A 24370-nucleotide genomic window follows, 5' to 3' on the forward strand; every position below is an offset into this window, starting at 1 on the left:
TGCGCCGGCGCCAGATCTGGCGCTAGTAGTTCCGGTCTTCCACTAGGGTTCCCCTCTAGCCGCCATGCTGTCGTTTCTCTACTGCTCTCCGCCGCAGTTACTGGCAAGACTTGGAGCCGGCGTGGGGGCGGGCCTTCCGGCCAAGAGGGCACGCGAGAGAGGAAGGTCACGACGAGGTAAGGATGCCCGTGACTTTTGGGGGGTCTGTAGCGAGATGTGGGCGATGGCTGTAGAGGTCCTGCGGAGGGCTGCAACCTTGCAGAGTCGCCAAGAACAGAACGAGTCCATGTAAATATTAACCCGCCAGCTCGGAGGTTTCGCAGGCATCATGCAAACCTCTCGGCCTCTTGCTGCGTAAATGGGGGGATGAAGCAAATGAAGGATTCTAGCGTAGTTTCCTCTCTTCCCGCTTAGCTAGATTTCAAGGCCCCGTTTCTCTGCTCGTCAGACGGCCTTCTGCAGCTTAGCTGCGTGTGGGCCATGCGGGTTAACGTTGTTACCAATGTCAGTGATATTTAAGAAAAATATTCGCGAAATACCCCGCCGATTCAAACGACTTGACACTAGTGCTTCATCACAGTCGGTTGGAAGGATGTGGGCATGTTCTTGTTGCACTGAATAAAGCTGATACATAGTCGGAGCCGTTCATGCCTCTACGAACCAGTAAAATAATCAGTGCCGGCCTTTAAACATAGTAAAGCCTGGTGTTTTTTTAAAGATCGTCTTTCTGTGAAACACGTGTGTGTAGTGTGTGAGTTCCTTGAGGCCTGGTTATTTAGGGCAGGCACTGTGCCTGGAGGTTTGCACGTCAGCCTCACAAGGCAGGAGGTATAACTGTCCTCATGTAGTAGATGACAAAATGGAGGCAAGAAATCCCTACAGCTACAAACACCTTGCAGCCGTTGAAGCGCAGAGGCAACATTCCAGCCGACTTTCTCTTCCAAAGCTGGCATTCTCCACTAACCAGTGGTTTTTGAGAAAATAGAGATCGCTCTCTCCCCGGCGGGATTTACACACACACACACACACACATTTCAGTATACACTTAAAAGTTCCATTGGATTCACCACAGTGACAGATATCCAGGCTAAGAACTCCTGCATGTCATCTGCACTTTTCAAAGAAAAAAGGCAAACCTAATCCAAAGCCAATCTTGAAATAAATCTGACCCCTTTAATGCATCAGACCTATTAGAAAATCAAAGAAACTTGCCCTTTGATGCCAAAGTAAAAGTATGGGAATTTTCTTATGCAGGCTTAACATGTTGTGTTTCAACACATTTGAGTAGTTTGTTTTTGCGTGGCATTTTCAACTCCTGTTACTTTTTCTTCATGATACAGTTTTCTTTAGTTCACATCTAAAGAAAAGTGATATAGTCATGGACGGTGTAGGTGGCTGAGCACTGCAGTATATACCTGAAGCTGAAGCTGAATAACAATGTCAACTATAATTTTATATATATAGTCACAGGACGTGGAGGACAGCATAAGGAATAGAGTCAGTGGAACTGTAACAGCCATATACGACTCAGAGCGATAGTAGATTGGGGGAGGGGGGGTTATCACTTTGTGAGGGATATAAATGTCTATTACATTGGTTTTTACACCTGAAACTAATAAAAAAGAAAAGTGATATAATTGTACCCCTTAGAATGGTTTCATGTGAATAAAAATCTAATTGACATGTAAATTATTTACCTTTGACTTGAGTGCCTTTAACAGGGTCCATATTTTTTTTTAAAGATAAAATTGAAAGAATCTGTAAAAAGGCATACCAGGGTCCTGAAAAGTCCTAAATAAATCTTTCGAATTTTTCAAAAATTTAAAGCTAGTAAAAACTGGCAATTTGCCAGTTGTAGGACCAATATTTATGGTCAGAACTTTTTAGCTGCATTAGCCTATGGTAAAAACAAAAAAAGAAAAGAAAAGTATACCAAGCTCCTATATCAATCTTTATTAGAACATATGTATATGTTGCTCTTTGGAAGGAGACTACAAAGCAGTAATTGGTAATTATAACCATTTTCAGTTTCCTTCTATTTAGCAAATGGTTCTTTGTTTCTAGTAAGGGATCCAGGTTTGAAGAGGCTTTTTCCCTTTCTCCAACATAAAATATAGGACTTGGATTTTGTGATATAACCAGTAGATTCTAATGAGACCTTATGATTTATGAGCTACATGTCCCAGTAACTTGGTACATTCCCAGGTGGGCATGGAGGTAACTTAGCATCCTGTGATGGCTTCAGTGACCACTGTCCCAATGAGGCACTTCTTCCTTGCTACCTGTCAATTACCAAGCTGCTGGTCCCCTCTGCTATTACAAACAGATTTAGGGTTTTGGGGTTTTTTTTAGGTGTCATTTACTGAGTGCCACTGTCTTACTTATTTCTCACAATAGTCCTGCAAGGTTGGTTTCCTAACAGGAAACTCAGATTTGGAGACAACAGGCCCAGAATAACCCAGATAATAGTTCCTAGGCCACCTTACAAATAACTGATTGTGAAAATACTATGCAATTTCAACAGAAATCTGTTCTGATGCCCTAATAGCAATTAAGCAAAACAAACTAAAGCTGATTAAGAAACAATTTTGTTGTTGTTGTTTTATCTGATGTTTGGAAAACATAACTTTAAAGGGAGGCAGAGAAAAGATAAAGCATGCAGAGAAACATTTTGTAGCTTCTGACATTTGCAAGGCCCTTAAAGCACTGATTTGTTACTATTTTCTATTATACATTAAACTGTGGTTGAGTTTTTTTCTCACTGATGCAAATATAACCCCAGCCCACCCCCATCCACATAATGGAGCAAGAATTCGGAGGGACGTGAATCTAGGAACTGAGCACCCTAAAAGGAAAAGGAAAAGAGCAAGGCTTGCACAGATCCCAGGTGGGGTGGGGAAAGGGGGGACCAAGAGACCTGGGATCTGACAGTTCTCCCATTGCTGGCCTTCAGGTGGCACTATTGGCCCAAGATTGCTTGGTTTCAGAATGGTAAATGGTTTGAAATTAGCCTCTGCTTTTCAATGGGTCTTGAAGTGGATGAGAAACATTCCTTAATTTAAACACTGGTTTGGTTTGGTTTTTTTTCTCTTGCAAGAACTATTTTGAAATTTACTCGGCACCACTGGTCTTTTGTATATTTCTTCCATTGTTTTGTAAAAATAGGTTTATACCTTTTTTCTGTTTGGAAATCAACTTTTCATCCCAGCTGAACTATCCCCCAGGATGGTCTTTTAGTCAGCAAAGATTATCATCTCACTACAAAAATTTCACATAAATGATCAGAGTCTGCCAACAGGTACCCCTACATCTGAACTGGAGTGGTATGAGGTAGTGTTATTCCACCAGCAACATTCTTGACTTTTATGTATCACCTATATAATTTTTGATATATATTAGCTGTAATTTTTGCATATTACAGATATCATTCTTATACCAATTTCAACATTCTATGCCTTTGAAGAAAAAAGTTACTGTTTTCAGCTCATAGGAACTTAACCAGTTTGCATTAAAGCACAACATATAACATGGAAGATAAGACAAGTAACATCACAATTGCTAAGTGCCTTCTATTCAGGAATCAAATTAATCTTTTGAGCTGTTGCGCTTATTTCTATACGACTACTATCTCTGTTTGTTTTTCCCAAATGGCTCTCAGTCTCTAGGCAGAATTTAATCCAGCAACCTAGAGGCTAAATGACCTCATAACTCATTAGTAGTTCTCAGCCATCTGGAGCCCTTGAGGAGAACAGTATTCAAAGAGCTGATAATAAAGACAACAGCAAAATTATTTCTCTGCCATGATTAAACCTTTAGATGGCAAGCAGTCAGCATGTTTATTCTGCAGGTTGCTTAGGTGGGTGTTTTCTGTTGGTGTAATAACAATGCAGTGGTAGGAAAACGTGTTTCTCGGTCCCCCTCTAGCCCACAAACAGGTAAGCTGACTATCAGTAAATAACCTAGTGAATCACAAAACAGTTCATTGTGAAAAGGGCAAGACAGCGAGGGGGTAATAGTCTGCAGAAGGAACTAGCCCCTTGGACTGTGGGTATTTCTCAGTTCCAAGGCATGTCCTGCCCACAACATGCGACAGGTGTGACAGGTGTTTCCATCTTCCAAAGTGTTCATTAGATAATCCAGGAATTTCTTACACTAATCTGTTGATTTTCTTCTCATTTTCTGTAGGGCCTCTTGCCCCTTGCTGCCGCAGAAATGTCCTCACTTTCAGAATATGCCTTGCGCATGACTCGTCTGAGTGCCCGGCTGTTTGGTGAGGTTGCCAGGCCTACTGATTCCAAATCCATGAAAGTGGTGAAACTGTTTAGTGAGCAGCCTTTGGCCAAGCGGAAGGAGACTTATGACTGGTATCCAAATCACAACACTTACTTTGCCCTCATGGGGACACTGCGTTTTCTTGGCCTCTACAGGTAATAACCAAAAAAAAAAAGTAACCTGTAAGAGATTTTTTTTTTTTCAGTTAGTAGATAAGAAAAGGAAAAAAATTAGCCTTTCTATCTTTATGGGTTTGTAGCTCTCATAATAGTGCCCAGCTAGTTCAAAAGGTACAATTTGGGGGGTGGAGAGGCAGGCTTTCAAAACATCCATAATGAGCTACCAAAAATAAAAGGAAACATGCATTTGTTGGAAGACAAAATTTAATTATGTCTGAATCGTGACTTAACACTGACTAGATACTAAGCTAGAGAGAGCTGCTTAAGTAGCCATTCATCTAAGAATTCTAAGGACGCAGAGGAAAACTGGTAGAAACCGGAGCAGGTTGGTGTTGGTCAGATAAGAGTCCTGCCCCAGGGCTGGTGTGGGGGAGCCTCCTTTCTTTTCTGGTGGCAGTTTTGTTGTAGTTCTTATTTCCTTCCACCCTCTCCTGGCATTTTTGATGCACTAATTTGGTCCAAATAGATACTAGTTCACGTTTAAGAGTAACATGTAAAGCGAACAGAATAAAATAATAACATGTCATAGTAAGAGTAGTGGGCTGTTTCCAGCGCGCATTTGTGTGTTTGTGTATGTATAGGAAGTGGAGCCTAGGGCTGTATACTGCTCTAGAAAGAAAATAAGTCAAGTACCTAAGTGATCATTTTCTTAAAAAAAAAAAAAAAAAAGACTTAATTACCAAATAATACATGCTCATTATAAAAGAATTCAAATGTAGTGCCTAATTGTATAAAGTTAAAATGTCTTTTTTTTAATTTAACATGTTTTAATTGGACTTGTCTTAGAGCATTAATACAAAAATTAATTTGGGACTGTTCACTCCAAAATAGTAAAATTAATACTTCTTTCCAGATAGCTAAAGATTGTACATTTATTTACACAACAGGTATTTTTTCAAGTACCTTCTGTGTGTCGGCACTTAAGATGGGCACAAGCAGGGAGTAGCAGTGAACAAAATAGATTTTCTTAGTATATTATTAGAGGTTATAATCCATGACACATTTTGAATTTCTGGAAATGCTTTTGGGGCAATTTCCCTTGCCACTAGTCCAGGCTAAGAAAATAAAAATTAATTTTTATTATGACACAAAATAAAATTCCACTGAGAGGCAGATCTCCTGAGTAGAAAATTATAACCCATAACAAAGTCACATTCAGCTATTTTAATGTACCTGTTTGCTGCCACTCTCCATTTGTTTGAAAAATAAAGCCTTGACTATCTTTGGAGACAGGAAAGAATACTTAGCATTTAGTTATCTGTGGAAAAACCCAGTTATTTTCATAGTAAATGGTGCCTCGAACGCAAGGCCTCCTGTGGGATCAGGCAGGATGAAACTAGACAATCTTTAATAAAGAAAACATTACTCAGAGACCTGCAAAGGCGGGGAAAGCACAAGTTCTCGTTCGGTCTAGCAGGTGCTTGGGCTGTTTCGCATCAGAGACAAAGACCCCAGCCTTTGGAGCTTTCCTTCTGGCTGGTGGACAGGAATGGAGGAGGGCGGGTAGAGGAGGGGGAAAAACATAGTCAACAGGTAAAGTATGTGGTATGTTACCAAGTTGAACGTGCTATGGGAAGAAAAATAGTAGAGCCGGCTGAGCAGGATCAAGGGATGCTGATGGCGCTCGGTGGGCGGGGAGAGGACAGGTCCCAGTATTAAACAGGACAATCAGGGTCAGCCTGATGGGGAAGATGAGGGTTAAACTGAGACTTAAAGGTGCTGAGTGAGCCCAGCAGAAGAGCTTTCAAGGCAGAGACAAGAGCAGAGCAAAGGCCCTGAGGCCAGCGAGCGCCTGGTGTGTTCAGGAGCTTCTGGGCCAAGGGCTGAGCTGTAGGAATGCAGGCAGCTCATGAAAGGCCCACGGGCTGTGGTAATGACTGGCTTTGCTCTGGGTGAAATGGGGAGCCATTCGCAGGGTCGTGAACAGAGGAGTAACAAGATGTGACTTATATTTTAGAAGAATTACTCTGGTTGCTCAGTTGAGAATAGATTATTTGGGGCGATCATAACTAATCCCAAACAGGTCTTTTGTATCCGTCCTGTTCATGGACTAAAGCAGCATACTCCATCAAACCAATCTATTTTAAAACAGCCAAGGGAGTTAAAAAAATTGGGCCCAGCAAACCCCTCTCTTACACTGAATTCATATACCATTGTTGTCCACACTTTACAGATGAGGAGACTAAGATGCAGAAAGGGAAGGTCACACAGCTACTAAACGGTGGAGCTGTGATTTGAACCCAGGTTCCGATGGGTTCCAGAGCTTACATGTGTAAACACCATACTGCTCTTTAGGTATCTCATCCTAGAATGCAGACATTTTTACATACTGTAGGCTGCCTGCACCTTGTAACCCATCCACACGTACGTATACTCCTGGCTGCCTTGACCCCTAGAGCGTCTGTCTGGATTTGGCTTCCATCTGCCTGAGCCATTCCCCTGCAGCCTTTTTGTGTCCATCCTCCACTGCCATTAAGGCAGCTTCCTCCACACCTCTCCCCCTTGTAGTAGGTGCTAGTTCTTGGGGCTTTTGGGGTCTCAGTGCAGCTATTGAAGCTTATACCCACATTCTGCTCCTCTCAGTGTTTTGTGTTATAGGGAAATTCGGGGTAATTATTAGTGTTGTATCATAGATAGGTTTACATGGCTGGCCTTGGAACCGCTATTGGTGACACTGTTTCTGTGAGGGGAAACTGTGACTTCAACGTGAACTTTTGGAACACGGCGCATCCGTCTGTTGGGGACTCCCTGTCCTTTCTGTTCACCAAGCCGGGCACGTGCCCTGTAGATGGCAAGGACTGATGAGCAGAGCCACCTGAGGGGACAGTGCCAGGTGGGCGTACCTTTCCAGGCTGGTAAAATACTGGCTGTCTTTCTCTCTCCATCCAGAGACGAGCATCAGGACTTCAAGGATGAGCAGATGCGTCTAAAGAAGCTTCGTGGGAAGGGCAAACCAAGGAAAGGAGAAGGGAAAAGAGCAACGAAAAAGAAGTAGTGTTGGCCATCGGGAGAGAAACCTTCCTCCTCAGCGACAGAGAGCAGAAGATGTATTTATGCCTTTTCTGTATGAGGGGCGGACGCTTCCTAAGCGGAAGAGTTTCTGCTGGAACACTCATCTCGGGGGTGAAGTCTGATCCAGTTTAGTTGTGACTGGTGTTTTAAACACATTCTAATTCTGCGCAATTGTTTTGGCCTTGGTTTACCTCATTCTCTAAAGAAATGAATACATAAATTATTGTTGAATGGCTTGTTTGGGGTGAGTGGGCTGTTGGGGAAGTGAAGGGGAAAACCCTGCAGCCCCCTCACTGCTCGCTCTTGCGTCCCCATGTAACCAGCCCTACGTCTTTCATCTCTCTGGCTGTTCAGCCGCCGTCTCCACCACCAGGCTCACAAACTTGATGTGCCTCTCCACTTGCTCCTCTGAGGACAGCCAGTAAGCTAGGTTTGTGGAATAAAAGGCTGTACCTGGTGAGAAAGTATTAAGACTCTGCTGCATAAAAGGTAGTGAGCCCTAGTGATACTGTGATGAGTAAGAGAAATAGTCTCTACCTGGTACAACTTTCAGTCCCGTGGGAGAGACTCATGTAATTACATAAATACAATTGTTTTAAATGCTACAGAGGAAAGAGCCAGACTTCTAGAGAGGTGCATGGATTGATGGATTGATCCAGAAAGGTAGCAAGAGTCTTAAACCTCAGTAGGGAGTTTAAAGAAGGCCTCCCTAGAGAGGTGATATGTAAGCTGGCTCTAAAGGATGAATAACACTGAGGCAGAACAAAATGATGGGGAAGGTGTTTGAGGCACAGAGAACACCTAAAGTAAGAGAAAGCTGTCCTGTTCAAGGAATTGAAAAAAGACCACTAACTAGTACTGGCTGGTCCCAAGGAAACAGGCCACACCATGAAGGGCTTTGGAAATTCTGTGAAAAACTTGGACTTAACCAACTGAACCAGAAATCACAGTGTGTAAAATGTTATTTCTATGAGAGAGGACTGTTAGATACATTTGAGTAGCTAGCTGCTCATTTTATTGTATTCTCTCAGTGAGCTTCCGGGAAAATGAGGGCTTGTCTAATTTTTTTTTTTTTTTTTTTTGCAAGAGTTGCTCTGACGATCTCTAACACTATCTAATAAAATTTTTAAGGACTTTTTATTGTGGTAAAAAACATAATTTATCATAATCATTTTTAAGGTGGCAAAGTCACTAGGCATGTGAAAATCACAAGCGGATATAACACGTTGGGGTTTAAGTAAAGGAAAAGAAAAGATTAACTCACACAAATTTGATTTATATACAATCTTTTAGAAATACATTTATTATGTAAAACTTGGGGTAACTCAATTCTCTTTTTTCTTTGGCCCTCTTCCCTTCCTTTAGTCTCCGTTAGCTCTTGGTGGGAGACCAGTGGGAGTAAAAACATGAATTTCTTTCCCAGTGGCACAAGACTTACACATGTCAACCAATGTGACTCCATTAGGGCTCTACCACTCGGACGAAGTGCTCAGCCCCCCACATCAGGCTGGGATGCGGCCCGGGCATCAGCATTTCCAACAAGCGCTCCCAGATGATTGATGGGCCCTCCTACGCAAGAGAGTCACTGTCTTAGGAATTCTCATGGAACCAAAATTGAAAGAGAGAAACCCTGGTTCCAAGATACTTAGCGAGCCACCAAATGCAAGCATCGAAACAACCTTGTGCCTGGGAATGTATCAAAGATGTTTTGAATCAATTGTAAATTGTGACGTCCTCATCACTAAGTTTCAGCTTCTGATTTTATAATCCTCGCCAATAAGCTCACACATCTCATTTTATTCTGAGTCTTTGGCGTTAATAATTGCTAGTACGACCTCATAAGATCTTGTCTCTGCAGTGGTCTCGGGGGGGGGATGTTCACAGAGGTGGTAAGGATACCCCATTCCCTGGGTGCTCAATTCCAGCCACGTGGTCTGCTCCAAACCATCTGTGCGGGTTGGTTTGAAGGCATCACAGAAACGAAGGCATGACTAGAATTATTAAGGTGAAAAATAATCACTTGATCTTTCCTCCTCCTTCATTAGTCTTATGAAGTCTCCCCACTGCATTTCACAACCAGCATTAATAGCAGGGAAGATGAAAGTGAAAACAAGCTCAGTGATCTCATTTAAAGACGGTATGTCTTTCGCACAACAGGTGGGTCCCTCCAGGATTCTTTTTGCCACATGGCCAAACCACTCACCAGTGCCAGCTCCCCAAAGAGGGCAGGGCAACTGGGTGATGTGTGGAAAATAGGAATAAAAATCAGTCTAGATCATCTACCCAACTATGACTGCCCAAAAACATGATTCCAATGTTCTGCAAGAACAACTTCTATGATAAAAAAGATTATTTTTTATCAAGAACATTGTCATGAATTCAAAACAGAGTATCTCAACTGATACAGCTATTTCTCACTAAAAATTAAACACCTGAGAAAGCATCAGAGTAACTCAAAATGGTAATTTGGGTTATGTTTTTCTAATTGTTATTATTCTGCAGGAAGCCCAATTTTAAATTTCTGCGAGTTCTGTGTTCCCTGCTTTCCTTTCTACCTCCCCTCACAGACCCTCAGACTAAGGAGCTCACTGCTGTCCTGCTGCCTTCATCCACCAGAACTGACCGGGCCTGCCTGAACCTTTTCCTTAATCTTTCCTGCTGTGCTAGCTCCCATGTCACCTGAACAGGTGACCTGGATGAGTCACCCCTGATCGAGGCTTGGTCAGATACAATGCAGAACCTTTCTGAAAGACAGTCTCCAAAGGAGAGGCTTGTAATACTTTTTATTAACTTGCTCCTGGCATAAGACAAATCTGTTCTCCATCTTGCTCCTAAGTTGCACCAACCAACCAGCCCAGCTTAAGTAGGCAATAATTTACAGTGTTAGAGCCTTTTACTCAAAGCATGGCGCATGGACCCCCCGGGAGCTTGTTAGAAATACAGAATTGCAGGACCACCCCAGATCTGCACGTTAACAAGATCCCCAGATGTTTTGTATGCACAGGAAAGAGGGGAAAGCAGGGGCTTAGATTTGTATTAACCTTCAGAGTCCTCACAGATCAGAGTTGTACCATGGACCCAAAGGCAGCCTTTCTGCCTTTACTCATGCAATCCACTATTCTATCTGGAAATGCCTTCCAAACTAGCTCATCAACTTGGCAAACTCCTATTCATCCTTCAATGCCCAGCCCAAAGATCACATCATTGAAAGCTTCCTGATGCCCTGAATCAAAACTAATCATTCCCTCCTCTGCGTTCTCTTGATACTTTACACCTAGATCCAGTATGTACCATTATTGGAGAGTCTTCATACCATGTTGTATGCTCATGGCTGTGTCCCCGACAAGAACGTGAATTATTGAAAGGCCCAGCCCAGGACTAAGAACAGGCTCAATAAATGTCACATGAAAACTACCTTTTGATCTTTCCTTCCATTGTTTCAGAGTCATGTAACATTATGCCACCTGAAAATTTTCACGTTGCACCCTTTAAACACTAGTAAACTAGTCTTAACATCTTTGATATGCTGATTTATAGTAATGATTCAAAAAACATTTCCGTTGGCCTGGAAAGCATCTCAGAGCCTACATTTCGTTGGGATAAGTATTTCTGACCCCTTTCCCTCACACATACCCCTCTCCCACATTGTAACATATCTATTGCTGGTGAAAAGCCAGCTTGTACAGCAGATACTTTTAGGGGAGGTAATAAGTAGTATAATAAAAGGAATTATTACATGTACTCATTTCTACTGAGCCTGTCTTGGTACCTCTGATATTTTCTTACACATAGATAACTGATACTGCTGAGTCAGTTGTGAGTAAAAGGCAAGAAAACAGTAAAGAAAGTAGAGCAGAAGGTAAGTAGTGATCCAAGAGTCACAATAATTAATAGCTGTATTCTTAAGACAAACAGCAGAAAACATGCAGGTAATTATGAGGCACTTAGAGAGTTGGCATAAATCCTCAGGTTAACAATGAACTCTTGAAAGACTGTATGTGGTCATGTACCAGCCTGCATGAGATAACACAGTCCGAGACTCACTGGCAGTGCACAGAGGCAGTTATCATTGCTCTGTGCTGGTCAGCGATGCACAGCTACAAGCAGCTCATGGTCCTTAGGACTCATCCAAATGGCCCACAGGCTGGTCTTAGCCATTGTTCACATTTATTGTGATCGGATGTTTCTGGCAGTGGTCATTGAAAGACACTATATGTAGGTGAACTTTTGCTTTCTAAAGTGGCCCTTGCAATATTTATCAAGAGGTTAAATATGAATATCCTTTGACTCAAGAATTCCATGTGTCTGCAGCATAGAAATACAGATACAAATGGACAAAAATGTTCATTGTTTTTACAATGGAAGAATGGAATATGTAGGAAGCAATCTACATATTCATCAATAGGAAAGTTATTAAATAAGTTGTACTACATTCATACCTTGAATATTATACAACTAGTTTTTAAAAAGAGCCATATACGTATAAGTACTGACATGGAAAGTTGTCAATGATATAGCATTAAGAAGATCAAGTAGCAGAAATTCTATTATAATATGAAACCCCTTAAAAATTATGTGTAGAATTATATATACAACCACATACATATACATATATTTGTATGTGCATAGCAAACGTTTGGAAGGCTACCCACCAAACTGTTGCTGTAATTATGCCTGAGGAGAGGATTGAAAGAAGAATAAGAAATCATTTTCTCTTTTACAGCATACACATTTTTGCATTGTTTGAAATTTTTAACCTAATTTTGACAAAATTTCATTCATTCACTCATTCATTCATATCCGTATGAACTCATGGATTCTGTACTATCATTATTTATTTTGATGCTCAAATTGTCCCATATTTGGCCAGTGGGAGCCCCTTTGAGCTGACACCTACATCCTTTTGACATGTCCCCTTTTTCTTTAGCTACAAGGATGACCACCACATGATTGTTTATAATAACAATAACTTCGAAGCTACCTAAATGTCTAAACAGGGGTAATGTATTAAATGAAATATAGTCATGTAACAGAATATACAGAGGTACTATAGTGGTTAAGAACAGATTCTAAATCCAAGCTGACTCAGTTTGAATTACAGCTCTTTGAATTACCAGTCATTACAGATGTGGCGCTGGGTAAGGGACTTGCCTTCTATGTAACGTGCACAGCAGCACCTTCCTCACTGGGCAGACATGAGGAATAAATGTAATACATGTGAAGCACTTGGAACAGTGCCTGACATATAATAAGCACAATATAAGCTTTAGCTGTTACTATTCATGGTATTAGCCCATCAAGAAAAATGATGTGGAAAAAAGTAAGATCTTGGTAATATGCCAAAATGCTAACAGTGTTTACACTAGGTGATGTGTGTGACTTCTTATAATTTTCTTGCCTCTTTCAGTTTTTTTAATTTTTCTACAATCAACATCCATGACATGCTTAATTTAAAATGTTTTAAAGAATAATAAATAAATGCTACTGGAGCAACTGAAGAAAAGTAGATTTTTCCTTCTCCAGGGCACAGACACAGAATAGTCAATGTTGTATGACTTTAGGCAATGTTGTATGACTTTAGATTATAATATATTTATCTATGTAGTGACTGCCTTATTAAATATAAGTTTCAGGGGCTTGTTTAAAACTGTAACAGTTGTCACTTTTTAGATTCAGAAAGCTAACTCTTTAGATACTTTTCCTGTAATTAGACAATGTGCCAACAGGTGGCGGTAGTGCCTCATTTTTGGCTGAGTCATTTGACCAGAAAGGATTTTGCTATACGAATGTGTTCTGTTATGTTGAGATATGTATGGTTTTATTCTTTGCAATGTTTTAGTTCTTTATTAAAATCTTTCGACTTAATTGAGTATGGTAGATATGACATGTACCAAGATTAATTTTTTAAAAAAGAAAACAGAAAAAATAAAGTTTTTCAAAAGAAACTCAGATAAGTCAGAGATAGCCGAGTCCATACTGCTTAGGCAATTTGTATTAGCTTGTCTTTCTAGTAATTCTAATCAGCCTGAAAGCTCCAGACTCCTTCCTGTGCCTCTCCTGAAATGCGTTTTTCATGTGGTAAAGAAGAAAAGCTGTCCTTGTTAGACTTCTCCTAATTGCAGGATTTTTAAAATATCCAAATTTTAGAGCTACAAGTAACCTGAGAGGTTTAGTCAAAGCCCTCATGTAACAGCTGAAGAAACTGACATGTCAAGAGCTAGGTGTTTCACAATGGGATTTATAGATGATGCAATACAGAATTGTACACCTGAAATCTATGTAATTTTACTAACAATTGTCACCCCAATAAATTTTAAAAATAAATTGAAAAAAAAAAAAAAAGAGCTAGGTGTTTTACCCAAGATTCCTTGGGGACAGAACTAGAGCCCAGGTTACATAGGGACTCTTTACAAACGTGCTCAAACAAGGCACAAATGTTGATTTGTGAAATTTACAGTCACTTTATAAGGCTGGATTTACAAAGCCAGTTCTTTACAAACCAAGTAATTCCTCTTAGTCATTATGCTTGCAGTTCTGACAGGTTAAAAAATAAACTCTAGGTAATAGCAGTTAGACCAGTCACTTGGGCTTTTCTCCAAGGGGGAATGATTATGAGGACATACATTATCATTTCAACTAAAAAATAAATGTGCTTGCTGAATTGCTAACCAATACAATATTTAAATAATCCTCAACGGTAAAATAAAAATAAGCAGGGCCGCGGTATAGATAAAACGTTATCAAGTGCAAACGTCAGCCTTCCTCACACTGTGTTTCAAGTAGTCCGAATGCTTAATCTAACTCTGATATTCCTCTTTTCATTTCAGAAGAGGAACTCCCACCTTCCTCTAAGTTAGACCTCACCCCCCCACCCCCACCCCCAGAGCTCACCTTCAGGGCCCGAGGTTGCGTTTCACACTGGCCTGCTTCTGTGTGCGACAGAGAGACATGGAGCGACTCCTGGGCACTCGCGCCAGCTTTCCTCCAGTTCTCTAACTCATGTGTTTCTCTCGGTTCCATTCTGCAACCCACAGCTGTCTACTGAACTTAGGGAAAGTCTTACGTCATCAACCCCTGAACCCACGATTGCTACAAACGTCTTCGAGAAACTCAGAAAAAGAAGAGAATGGAGAACATGAGCAGACCTCAAGATCAGTGTGAAAGTCCACCTTTCCGCTCAGGAGATGGACTGAGCGGAGGAGATGGACTTTCTAATACCTCCGCCTCGCCACCCCACCGTTCATGACGGGCCGGTCACAGGTGCTTCTTTCACATACTCTCATGGAAGTTCGCAATCCAACTGGTTCCTAATAAAAGCCAGCTGTGACTTCTTCGGAATATTAACTTTTGCATTCTCTGAGCTGATGGGTATATCCTCAGACTGTGGGAGGGGATGCATTTAGAATAATTTATGTATATTCAATAAAAGAAAAGAGGAGGGAAAAGATACTAAATTCTGGACTGGAAATAACTTCCTACATTAAAGAAAAAAATTAAAAGATGCAAGAGTTGAACTGTACCAAATATTTACCCTTGTATACATCAAAAAGATATATGTAGGTTTGAAATACAATCACATGAGGGAAATACTAAAACAAACATGGACTAAGGATTAAATGAGCTCATACAAATGAATTTTTAAAAAACCTGTAAAATAGACAATGGGTAATGAATAAATAATGCACATGCAATTGGATAATAAACATTTGGTAAAATGATCAACTTCCCTGAAATCAAATAATTGAGAAATAAAATGTCAAATATATGATATTTTGCCTTCTTACCAATTTAGCAAAGATATGTATTAAAATGTGAATGCCTCAAATTATGAAAGTGTGGTGAAATGGGTCCTTTAATATACTACTGGTGGTAGAAATAAAAATTAACACAACTTTTCTGAATAGCAGTTTTCACAATGTGCTTAAAGAGGCTTTCAAATGTTCTACTTTTTGACCCTGTTATTCCTCTTTTAGTTAACCTATACGAAAGTAGTAATCCAAAATACACATAAATAATGATATTACGATGATCAATGCAGCATTCTTTTATGCAAGTGAAAAACTGACATTGAGTTAACATATAATAAATAATAGAAGTCTGTTTAGGCAAATTCCATAAATAAAACACTAGGCAGCCATTTTAAATGGTGGTTATAAATAATTTTTTAAAATAAGAAAAATGCCTGTCCTGTAATATTAAGTATAAAAAGCAGGGGATAACTACTTTCTAACACATGAATAAAAAGACTGAAAGGGAGTATTTCTACAGGTTAATAGTCGTCGTAAGTAGGAGGTGGGATTTTAATTAATTTTATTTCTGCTTTTGTATACTTTTATGCATTTTACAAAGTTTCTACATTCAGTATGTAATTAGGAAAAAAGAAGTAAAAGGAGAAAAACCAAAGAACAAAACAAGAAATAAAATGACTGTGATTTTCCCACCCTCCCACAAAAACAAAAATATGTCTTGAGAAGACCCTACAAATCCACCCTCTAGGTCGTCTTCCTGGCCTAATGTTTACAGAGGGGAGTTGGTTTATTGCAATATTAGTGTGGTAAATTGAGAAATGCCCTAGTTCCTGCCACATGACTTTATAGGGTGCTGGGTTCTCTGCAATAACATGCATAATAATCTTTTTAACAATCCCTGCAATTAGGGGGTTGCCAAACTGGAATTGTTACTTCATTTGAGACAGGTACACGCACATATGCACGCACACACTAGAAATTCAGAACCAACTACCCCCTAGAAGAAAAACAGGGTAATTAGTTCTCCTTTAGATGGAAAGATATTCTTCAAAACCTAAATATCAACAGATTTTTGTATTTTTTTCCCTTCAGAAAGTACGGATCACTAATTGCCACCAGATAGTGGTTAGAAATCAGGTAGACGAGACCATCTCTCAGTGGCATCATAATGCTTTGGACCTTAGGGCAACGAACTAAATTGGTGGCTAATAGGATACAGAGACCCGCTCCGCTTTGGAGGTTGAATAAGCAATGAAGGAAGTTCTCAAGTTGCACTGTGAGAACCAATTTTCTCAAGCAGAACTTAATTACAACTGTACAATTATCAAAACATTTATGGAGAATGTTAACCTTACACCCACTGATGGGTTTCTGGTAAGCTGATATCCTTTAACTGAAATGTTCCCATTGTGTGTGTGTGTGTGTGTGTGTGTGTGTGTGTGTGTGTGAGAGAGAGAGAGAGAGAGAGAGAGAGAGAGAGAGAGAGAAGCGAATATTACTGTTTCTGCTCAATATCATCAATAATGTGTTACCCTTGTCTTATAAAGCCAAATATTTTCTCCTCTGGACAAGAATCCAAGTGGGACAGTATCTCAGAGAGCACCTAGTACTAGTCCAGCAATTGTTTTAAACACGAGAAAATCACTTTTCCAAGGTTAAACAACTCATTAGTGATACTGGTTTTACTGAAACCGGGTCTCTGAGCTTGGGTTCCACTGTTATTGTCCCATTGCCTGAGCAGTAGGTTATCCTTGGTTGCTTTTCCAAAAGAAAAAACTAAGATATGAATATCAAGATTGTGTCATTGAATTCAAAGAAAAAGAAAATTCAAGCAATTAACCAAATAATTCCATGGAGGGGGATGGGTGACACCATTAGTGAAGGAGTCTCTGTTCTGGGAAGACCTTTGGGGGCTGACTCAAGACATGGTCCCCACACCAAATACTGCTAGCCATGCAAATAAGGAGTGACACCCACGCAGGGGCAGGAGTGAGAAGGAGCCCTGGCCAGGTAGAGACAAACATCAAGGACGATCAAACGATCTGGGGGAGAAGGATGGGAGTGGCTGGCTGCAGGGCTAAGCGCAGGCAGATGCGAGCAGCTGCTTCAGCCCAACGCATTATTAGGAACCGGGTCGTGGGTCTTTGGAGGAATCCAGCGAGGGAAGTGAATGAGCAGTACTTGGCTTTTTCTACACACACACACTCACCAGACACACACTCACCATACACACCACACACACACACTCACCATACACACACTCACCATACACACACTCACCATACACGCACACCACACACACACATTCCATACCTGCACACCACACAAACACACATACACACCACACAAACCCACACCACACAAACCCACACCACACACACACACACCACACACCCCACACCACACACATACACCAGGGCACCTTGCAGACTGCCTTAGAGCAGTGCTGATACACAAACACACCCTTTGGCCTCTCCTTTCCAATGTGCAATTTCGCCTCCTTTACTGCTCTGACCTGACTAACTTTTATTTGTTTTTAAACAATTCAAGCAACCACTTCAAGATGCTTTCTTGAGCCCCTCCCACGTTCCCTCCACCCTCACCCAGACTAGGTTGCATACCCCTCCGCTGTGTTCCCACACAACTTAGCCATACTCTCCCCAGGTGCTTTTCCTGCTGCGTGGCAATTGTCAGTCTCCCCTAAAAGGACCATAAGCTGTTTGAGGGCAGGGACCTCATCTTTCCTCTTTGTATCCCAGTACTGAACACTAGGCCTATCACGTATTATTGAGCAAATGAATCTATTCATTGAATGGATGATTACGAACACCTACTTTCGCTAACACTGTGCTAGGTCCTGGAGACGTAGCAGGAGGCGAGATACACAGGATTCCTGCGCCTGTGAATCACGTATCCTATTAAGGGACCTTGTCAGTCTAAAGCTTCCTGAGGAAATGATATTCAACATGATGGATAAATGCCAGATCGATCTGATACAATGCAAATATTTTCCTGTTCTACAGTGTTGTTACTTCAATTTACAAGAGACTTCAAGGAGAAACGCTCACCAGGATTAGGGTTTTCTTAGATAAGCTAAATTTTATAAGGAATGCTACCAGAGAGACAACACAGATAAATAGACCTGAGGCTGGCTACTAATCTTCTGTAGCAATATGTAAAAAGACTGGCATTATATTATTATAGTAGAATGAAGCCAGGCATAGCCAAACCTATTTAACTGAATTCTGCTAATTTTGTGTCTGTGACTTACTTAGGAAACGTGACTGACCTGCACTTTGACATTGCACACAGAGAATTAGATTTCCAGAGAACATTAATAATATAATGCACCCTTAAATAGCTTCTTTGTCTTTCACATATAACATCTGAATTTATAATGAAGCTGTAGCTACTTCCAACTTTGGGATCTTTACCTGTGAGTTTTAGCCTTTCTCAGTAGGATGTGTTACAGAAAGTGAAGTTTGATGACTCACTGTCCTATCAGAAATGCAGGATTTGGCCATGATTCCGGAAAGAACACTCACCTGACTCACCAGGTACTGTCACACCTTTCAAAAGGATTCCACAGGCTCCAGTTTTAAATACTATGTGTTGTTTCTTTGTTATAATACAGACTCCTGCCTTTAAGAATCAGGCTGAGGAATCGTAATTCACCACTTCTTTTCCTTCACCATGTCCAGATCTTTAGGGGAGAAAAAAAATGCCCCTAGTATAAGAGTAGCAGAATGTCAAAATGGAATTTTCAGCTGAGACTGCAAGGCTATAGATACCTGATACCAAAGGGAGTTTTCAAATAGACCACCCTAGAGGAATTTTTCAGTTGATATCTGAAAACTGGTAGCATAAGCTTGGTCACGTGAAGCTGCAGGAAAAGAATGCCTCAGCCAGAGGGAACTGCATATGTAAAAGAATAGAGGGGACTGGAATCTAAGAACCTTTTACCCACATTGAGAGTATAAGGGAGCAAATTATTGAAACAAGGAGAACTTGCAGAAAACTGTGCTGTGATTCTCTCTCCCACCCCCTCAGGGGAGTTGTGGGGGTTCATCTCTCTTTATATGAAGTAAGGAAAGAAGACACACAGTGGACTAGTGTCTGAATCCCACATAGAAAAACCTAAAGTCACAGCAGGACTGGCATCAGATGCAGGAGCGAGACAGAGTGGCAGGGAAGAATGGCTGCTCCGGGTGGCCTGCCCTCCACAGCGTATCAGAGCAAAAGCTGCGTGAGCAGTTTTAAGACCACGGTGGCTGCTCCAAGAGCCAGCTTGGAACCATTTCAAGTCCTGCCCTGGAGGACCCCAGGAAGGAATGAAGGACAGCAGAAGACAAGAGCCTATGTGGAGCAAACATGAAAAACCAGAAAGAACTGGCCAACCTGTGGGAAACACTTGTCCCACATCACAGGGAATGCAGCCCCATGTTCCCAGGGGCTGCCTCCAAAGAACCCAAGAAGAGTCCCATTAAAAAAAAAAAAATTGTCAGCTTTAAACACCTGCCAGATCCCGAGTTGTAAAGCCATCTTCCAAGTAGACCAGTAAAATCAGCACGTCCCTGCAGTGCCGTGCCAAGCCATATGGGAGCCTGAGGCCACAGGAAAAATCTGTGCCCCTATGTGTACTTTTCAAAATATCCTCCCGCATGTTCGACCAACTGGAAAAGTTGATAAAGGCTCTGAAATCAAAACACATGATTACCTATGAAGTCCTGGGTTGGCCAATCTGTTCCCATACCATTATAAACCCTCATAAACACACGCATCGAGGGACATGACTTGGTGGGCTGATCAGAAACACTATTACTACCCATCAACAGACACCAAGCACAATAACTCACGGCCCTGAAACAAACACAAGATGGCAGCCTGTGTTTACTTACATTGTTGGTATGTTGTTCATCCAGGATTTTTTTGAACAATATCAGTCTTGAGCACATGGAGATCAATACCCTCCCCAAATATAGTACAAAGCATTCATGGTACACTTATAAAAATTGTACTAGATCACAGAGGAAGTCTAAACCAAAGGCTTGTAGACCACTCTATCTTCATAGAATGCAAATGAATTCAAAATTGGTCAAAAGGAGATCATTTTTAAAACCTCTGCTTTAAACACTTTGAACGGCTTTCCTAAACAACTCATGAGATAGAGAGGAAATTACAAGATAACTTTTAAAGTATTTAGAACTAAATGACATTGACCATACTATAGATCAAAACTTGTGGGATACAATTCAAGCAGTTAGAAAGACTTTTTTTTAAAGATAGAAAGAGAAAATATTGAAAATTTGCTCAGTGTTCAAGATCCTAATAAAAGAATAAAATAGTAAATCTAGAAAGAGAGGGAAGAAAATAGTAATGGTAAGTGCAGAAATTAATAAAGGGAAAAAAATAAACAAAACCAAACACTGGTTCTTTAAAAAAAAAAAAAAAAAAAAAAAACAGTTAAAGGGAAATAATTTCCAGATAAAAGTAGAAACCAAAATTTAAAAAATGGAAGACACAGACAATATTATGAGTGAGAAAGGAAATATAACTGTGTACATAGGACAAAAATCTCTTAATTGTAAGAGAATTCTATAACATATTTTTGCCAATATATGTGAAAATTTCTATTATAAATTTATTTTTGGAAAAAATATAAGGAAATTAACGCAAGATGCTTTAGGAAATTAATACCCATCAATAGACGCCAAGCACAGAAAGTTTTATAAGAGAATTTTACCTAACCATCAGAGAATCCCTTTCTTATATGAATTGTTTCAGAGAATTTTTTTTAAAAAATACAAGAACAAAAGGAAAGCCATACAATTAACTTTCTGGGGCTAATATGACCTTTATACCAAACCCAGCACAATAAAAGAAAAATACAGACTAATGCAACTTATGCACATACATATAAAAGTCCTCAATAAGATATTAGCAAATGAAATTCATTTGTTCATTTATAAAAATCACAACAAAATACTCTCTATCTAGGAATAAATAGGTTTAATTCTTGAAAATCTATTCACATTAATATAGTAATAGATTTTTTTAAAAAACTGAAGCTAGATGGGAATCTTTATTTTTGACAGATAATAGGAATCAGTCAAAAATCCATAGCAAACTTATTAATGTTGAATATTTAGAAGCATTCTCATTAAAGTCAGAAACAACAGAAAAAGGCCTGTTATCACCACTTCTCCTCAATATAGAATTGGAAGTCCTAGCCAATGCAATAGTGTAAGGAGAAGAAATGAAAGGTATGAGAATTGGAAAGAAATAATTCATTCATTGCAAACAAACAATTGGTTGCATAAAAATCTAAGAGAATCAACAAATTATTAGAAATAACAAGAGTTCAGCAAGGCTGCTAGTTATAAGATCAATGACGTAAATCAGTAGTATTCCTACCATCAATAGTAAGCAATTTTATTAAAAGGCATTAAAATGAATCTGAATAAGTGGAGATACATGTTCATGAATCTGAAGAGATGGATGAGAAGAATCAACATTACAAATATGTTAATTGCTCACAACCAATCTACAAATTTCAAAGTGATTCCAATCAAAATACCAAGAGGTTATTCCTTTATTTGTTTATTTAGATTAATGCGGAAGAGCTAAGGCGCAGGAATAACTAAGAAACTTGTGAAGAACACAACAGACATGACCCATTATTAGATATCACGACTTATTATTATAGTAATAATTAGGACGGTGTGAGAGATAGGGGCAGAGATGCACAAATGAACTAATAGACAGAATAGAACAGATCCAAACATGTACAAATATTTGACATATGACAGACATATGGGACATATGTAGGGAAAGCATAAACTACTTAATGATTACTGCTGTGATAACTGGTTAACCACATAGAGAAAAGTAAAATTAAATATGTTCCTTTTTTGCAAAAATACATTTCAGCTGGATTAAAGATCTAAATGTGAAAAACACAACTTGAAAACTTTTAGAATATAGACTATCTTTATGACCTTAAAATATAAAAGGGTTGCTAATATGAGATTTCAAGATGCATAAGTTATAATAGCAAACAATTTAAAATATTTCGACTATATTAAAATTGAAAGCGTCTCTATTTATTTTTTATCCCAGGTAGTCCCATCTAGTCTCATGCATTTAAGTCCTTTCTAAATGTGGATGCCACTTAATGTGATAGCTCCAATCTGAACCTTATTTTCAGATGACATTTCAATCTCCAATAGACATCGTACACTGCAGAGTAAGGAAAATAGGGGGTTCCAAGGATGGGAGTTGCTTTTATGTGAGATGGTTGGAAAAGCTACTCTGATAACGTGACAGGTAAACAGGGACCTGAAGGAAGCGGGAGTAGGAGCCATGTGGCGACCTGGGTGACACTGTCCAAGCAGTAGGAATAGCAGGTGTGTCCTGTTTTGTCTCCCTTTTCTTCCACTCCAGAGTGTTTATGGAAGAAAAAGGGAGACAAAAAAAGGATGGTACGGGGGCGGCTGGTTAGCTCAGTTGGTTAAAGTGCGGTGCTCTTAACAAGGTTGCCGGTTCGATCCCCACATGGGCCACTGAGCTGCACCCTCCACAACTAGATTGAAACAATTACTTGACTTTGGGCCATTGTAAAGACTTGGGCTTTCACTCTGAGTGTGCTGGGAAGCTGTAGGTCTTACCACTTGGAGCAAAGATCTCCAAAAGAGAAGCAAACTGAGACTCAGGCCAGCTGGAATGCAAGCAGAGAGGGAAGGGAATGGGGAAAACTGCAGGGCTAAGAGGAGCCTGCAGTCCTGGAATTGGGAGCCTTGTGAAACTAAAAAGTCAACTGCTTTGATACTTCACCCTGAGTTCCAAGCAAGTGCAGCTGTGAAGTGCCAGGTCTGGCAGGCCAGACTGGGAGTGCAGAACTTTATCTAATACATTTACTTCAAGAATTCTTGGCCTGACGAAGGAGGAATGCCAGAGGAAGAAGACAGGGATTAAGGGTGTTGCCTTCCTGCCTGTTTTTAAGAATTGCCTCAAGGTTGTGGCCATTCAATCTGGGAGTGGGGAAATGACAGAGCACTAAGCAGCCTAAGAGCCAAAAATTCGCAGGCTCACAGACTATCTAGAAAAAAAATCTTAGCTGTGGTTACTTCCACATAGGATTAATTGGAAATTGATAATCCGAAAAACTGCAAGGTTTAAGAGAGAACTGTTTTGATTAAAACACACACAAAAAAAACCAAAACAAACAGAAAGCAAAGTGTGGTAATAGCCTGTGGCTATGGAATCCTTAAGCAATCTCTGGGCCCCCAAATAGTGCCAGCAGGAAGAGAAGGGCATAATTTCCAGTGCGGGAAGGAGAACAGGCACAGGCTTATTCCAGGAAGAAAACTGGGGGGCAGCCAGACTGGCTCATCAAGGAACTTCTCGGTGAGGGCAGGGCATCCTCCCTATTCCGGTCCAGTGGGATGCAGTAATTGTCTGGCAGGGGATGGTAATTTCTAAAGATCAGTAACTGCTGTCATGTCCCATTCTCCCCTTTATCTGAGAGGGGCTTTTATTGCAGTGATGCTGGTCTTTCCATCACTGTATTAGGAGCGCTGGACACTAGCAATGTGTCTCTCAGCTTATGGGTTGTAGGACTATGAGAAGCCAAGTTCATACCTGGTGGAGAGGGTAGGACTCAGCTAGAGATCTGGATGTCAAGCTGGACACAGTCCATGGATGAGACCAATCTAGTTTTGATTGGTACCAACTTAATTTCAATAGCAGATGAGCTCCATGTAAAGGGAAGAGGTTGTGTACGGAAAGACGTGAGGCAGCAATGGGAGGTGGTCTGACCCAGTCTCAACCTCTAACCCCCTTATCTCTTGCCTGCTGTATACAGAGGCTGTAAAGCTCTTCCTGGTCTTCCTTGGCGCTACGGGAGGCCACTGCAGAGGAGGAAAAATAATTTTCCTCTACCCTTCTCGGTTCCTGGCTGAGGCACCCCCTATAACAAAAAAGACAGTTTAGCAGAAGAAAAACACATGTAATGATGTGCACATTTACAAAAGCCCCACAAAAATATAAGACTCAAAGGAGTGTCCAGACCAGGAAGCTTTTATACCTTCTAAAGAGAGAAATAATAAAATGTGAAGAATTGACAAGACAAAGGGGTTTGGGTTAGGGATACTAAAATGG

The 24370-nt window shown here is 40.4% G+C and overlaps 1 protein-coding gene and 1 long non-coding RNA gene across 3 annotated transcripts in view; one reads left to right on the forward strand and one right to left on the reverse strand.

The window, feature by feature from the left end:
- The window catches only part of LOC141567573 (uncharacterized), a 59623-nt gene that overhangs the window by 16410 nt on the left and 18843 nt on the right, over positions 1–24370 (reverse strand). For both annotated transcript variants that reach the window (XR_016021906.1, XR_016021907.1), the window contains exon 3: positions 14355–14572. This is a non-coding gene — a long non-coding RNA (uncharacterized LOC141567573). The remainder of the gene's footprint in view (positions 1–14354; positions 14573–24370) is intronic.
- On the forward strand, positions 40–7694 carry MRPS33 (mitochondrial ribosomal protein S33). Its single transcript, XM_019749871.3, has 3 exons — positions 40–176; positions 4186–4427; positions 7341–7694. Exons 2-3 carry the CDS (start codon positions 4213–4215, stop codon positions 7444–7446), a joined length of 321 nt encoding a protein of 106 aa, XP_019605430.1. The 5' UTR covers positions 40–176; positions 4186–4212; the 3' UTR covers positions 7447–7694.

Source organism: Rhinolophus sinicus, chromosome 8 (genome assembly GCF_057876585.1).
Source record: "Rhinolophus sinicus isolate RSI-liver-muscle chromosome 8, RSI-T2T, whole genome shotgun sequence".
NCBI classification, from domain to species: domain Eukaryota; kingdom Metazoa; phylum Chordata; class Mammalia; order Chiroptera; family Rhinolophidae; genus Rhinolophus; species Rhinolophus sinicus.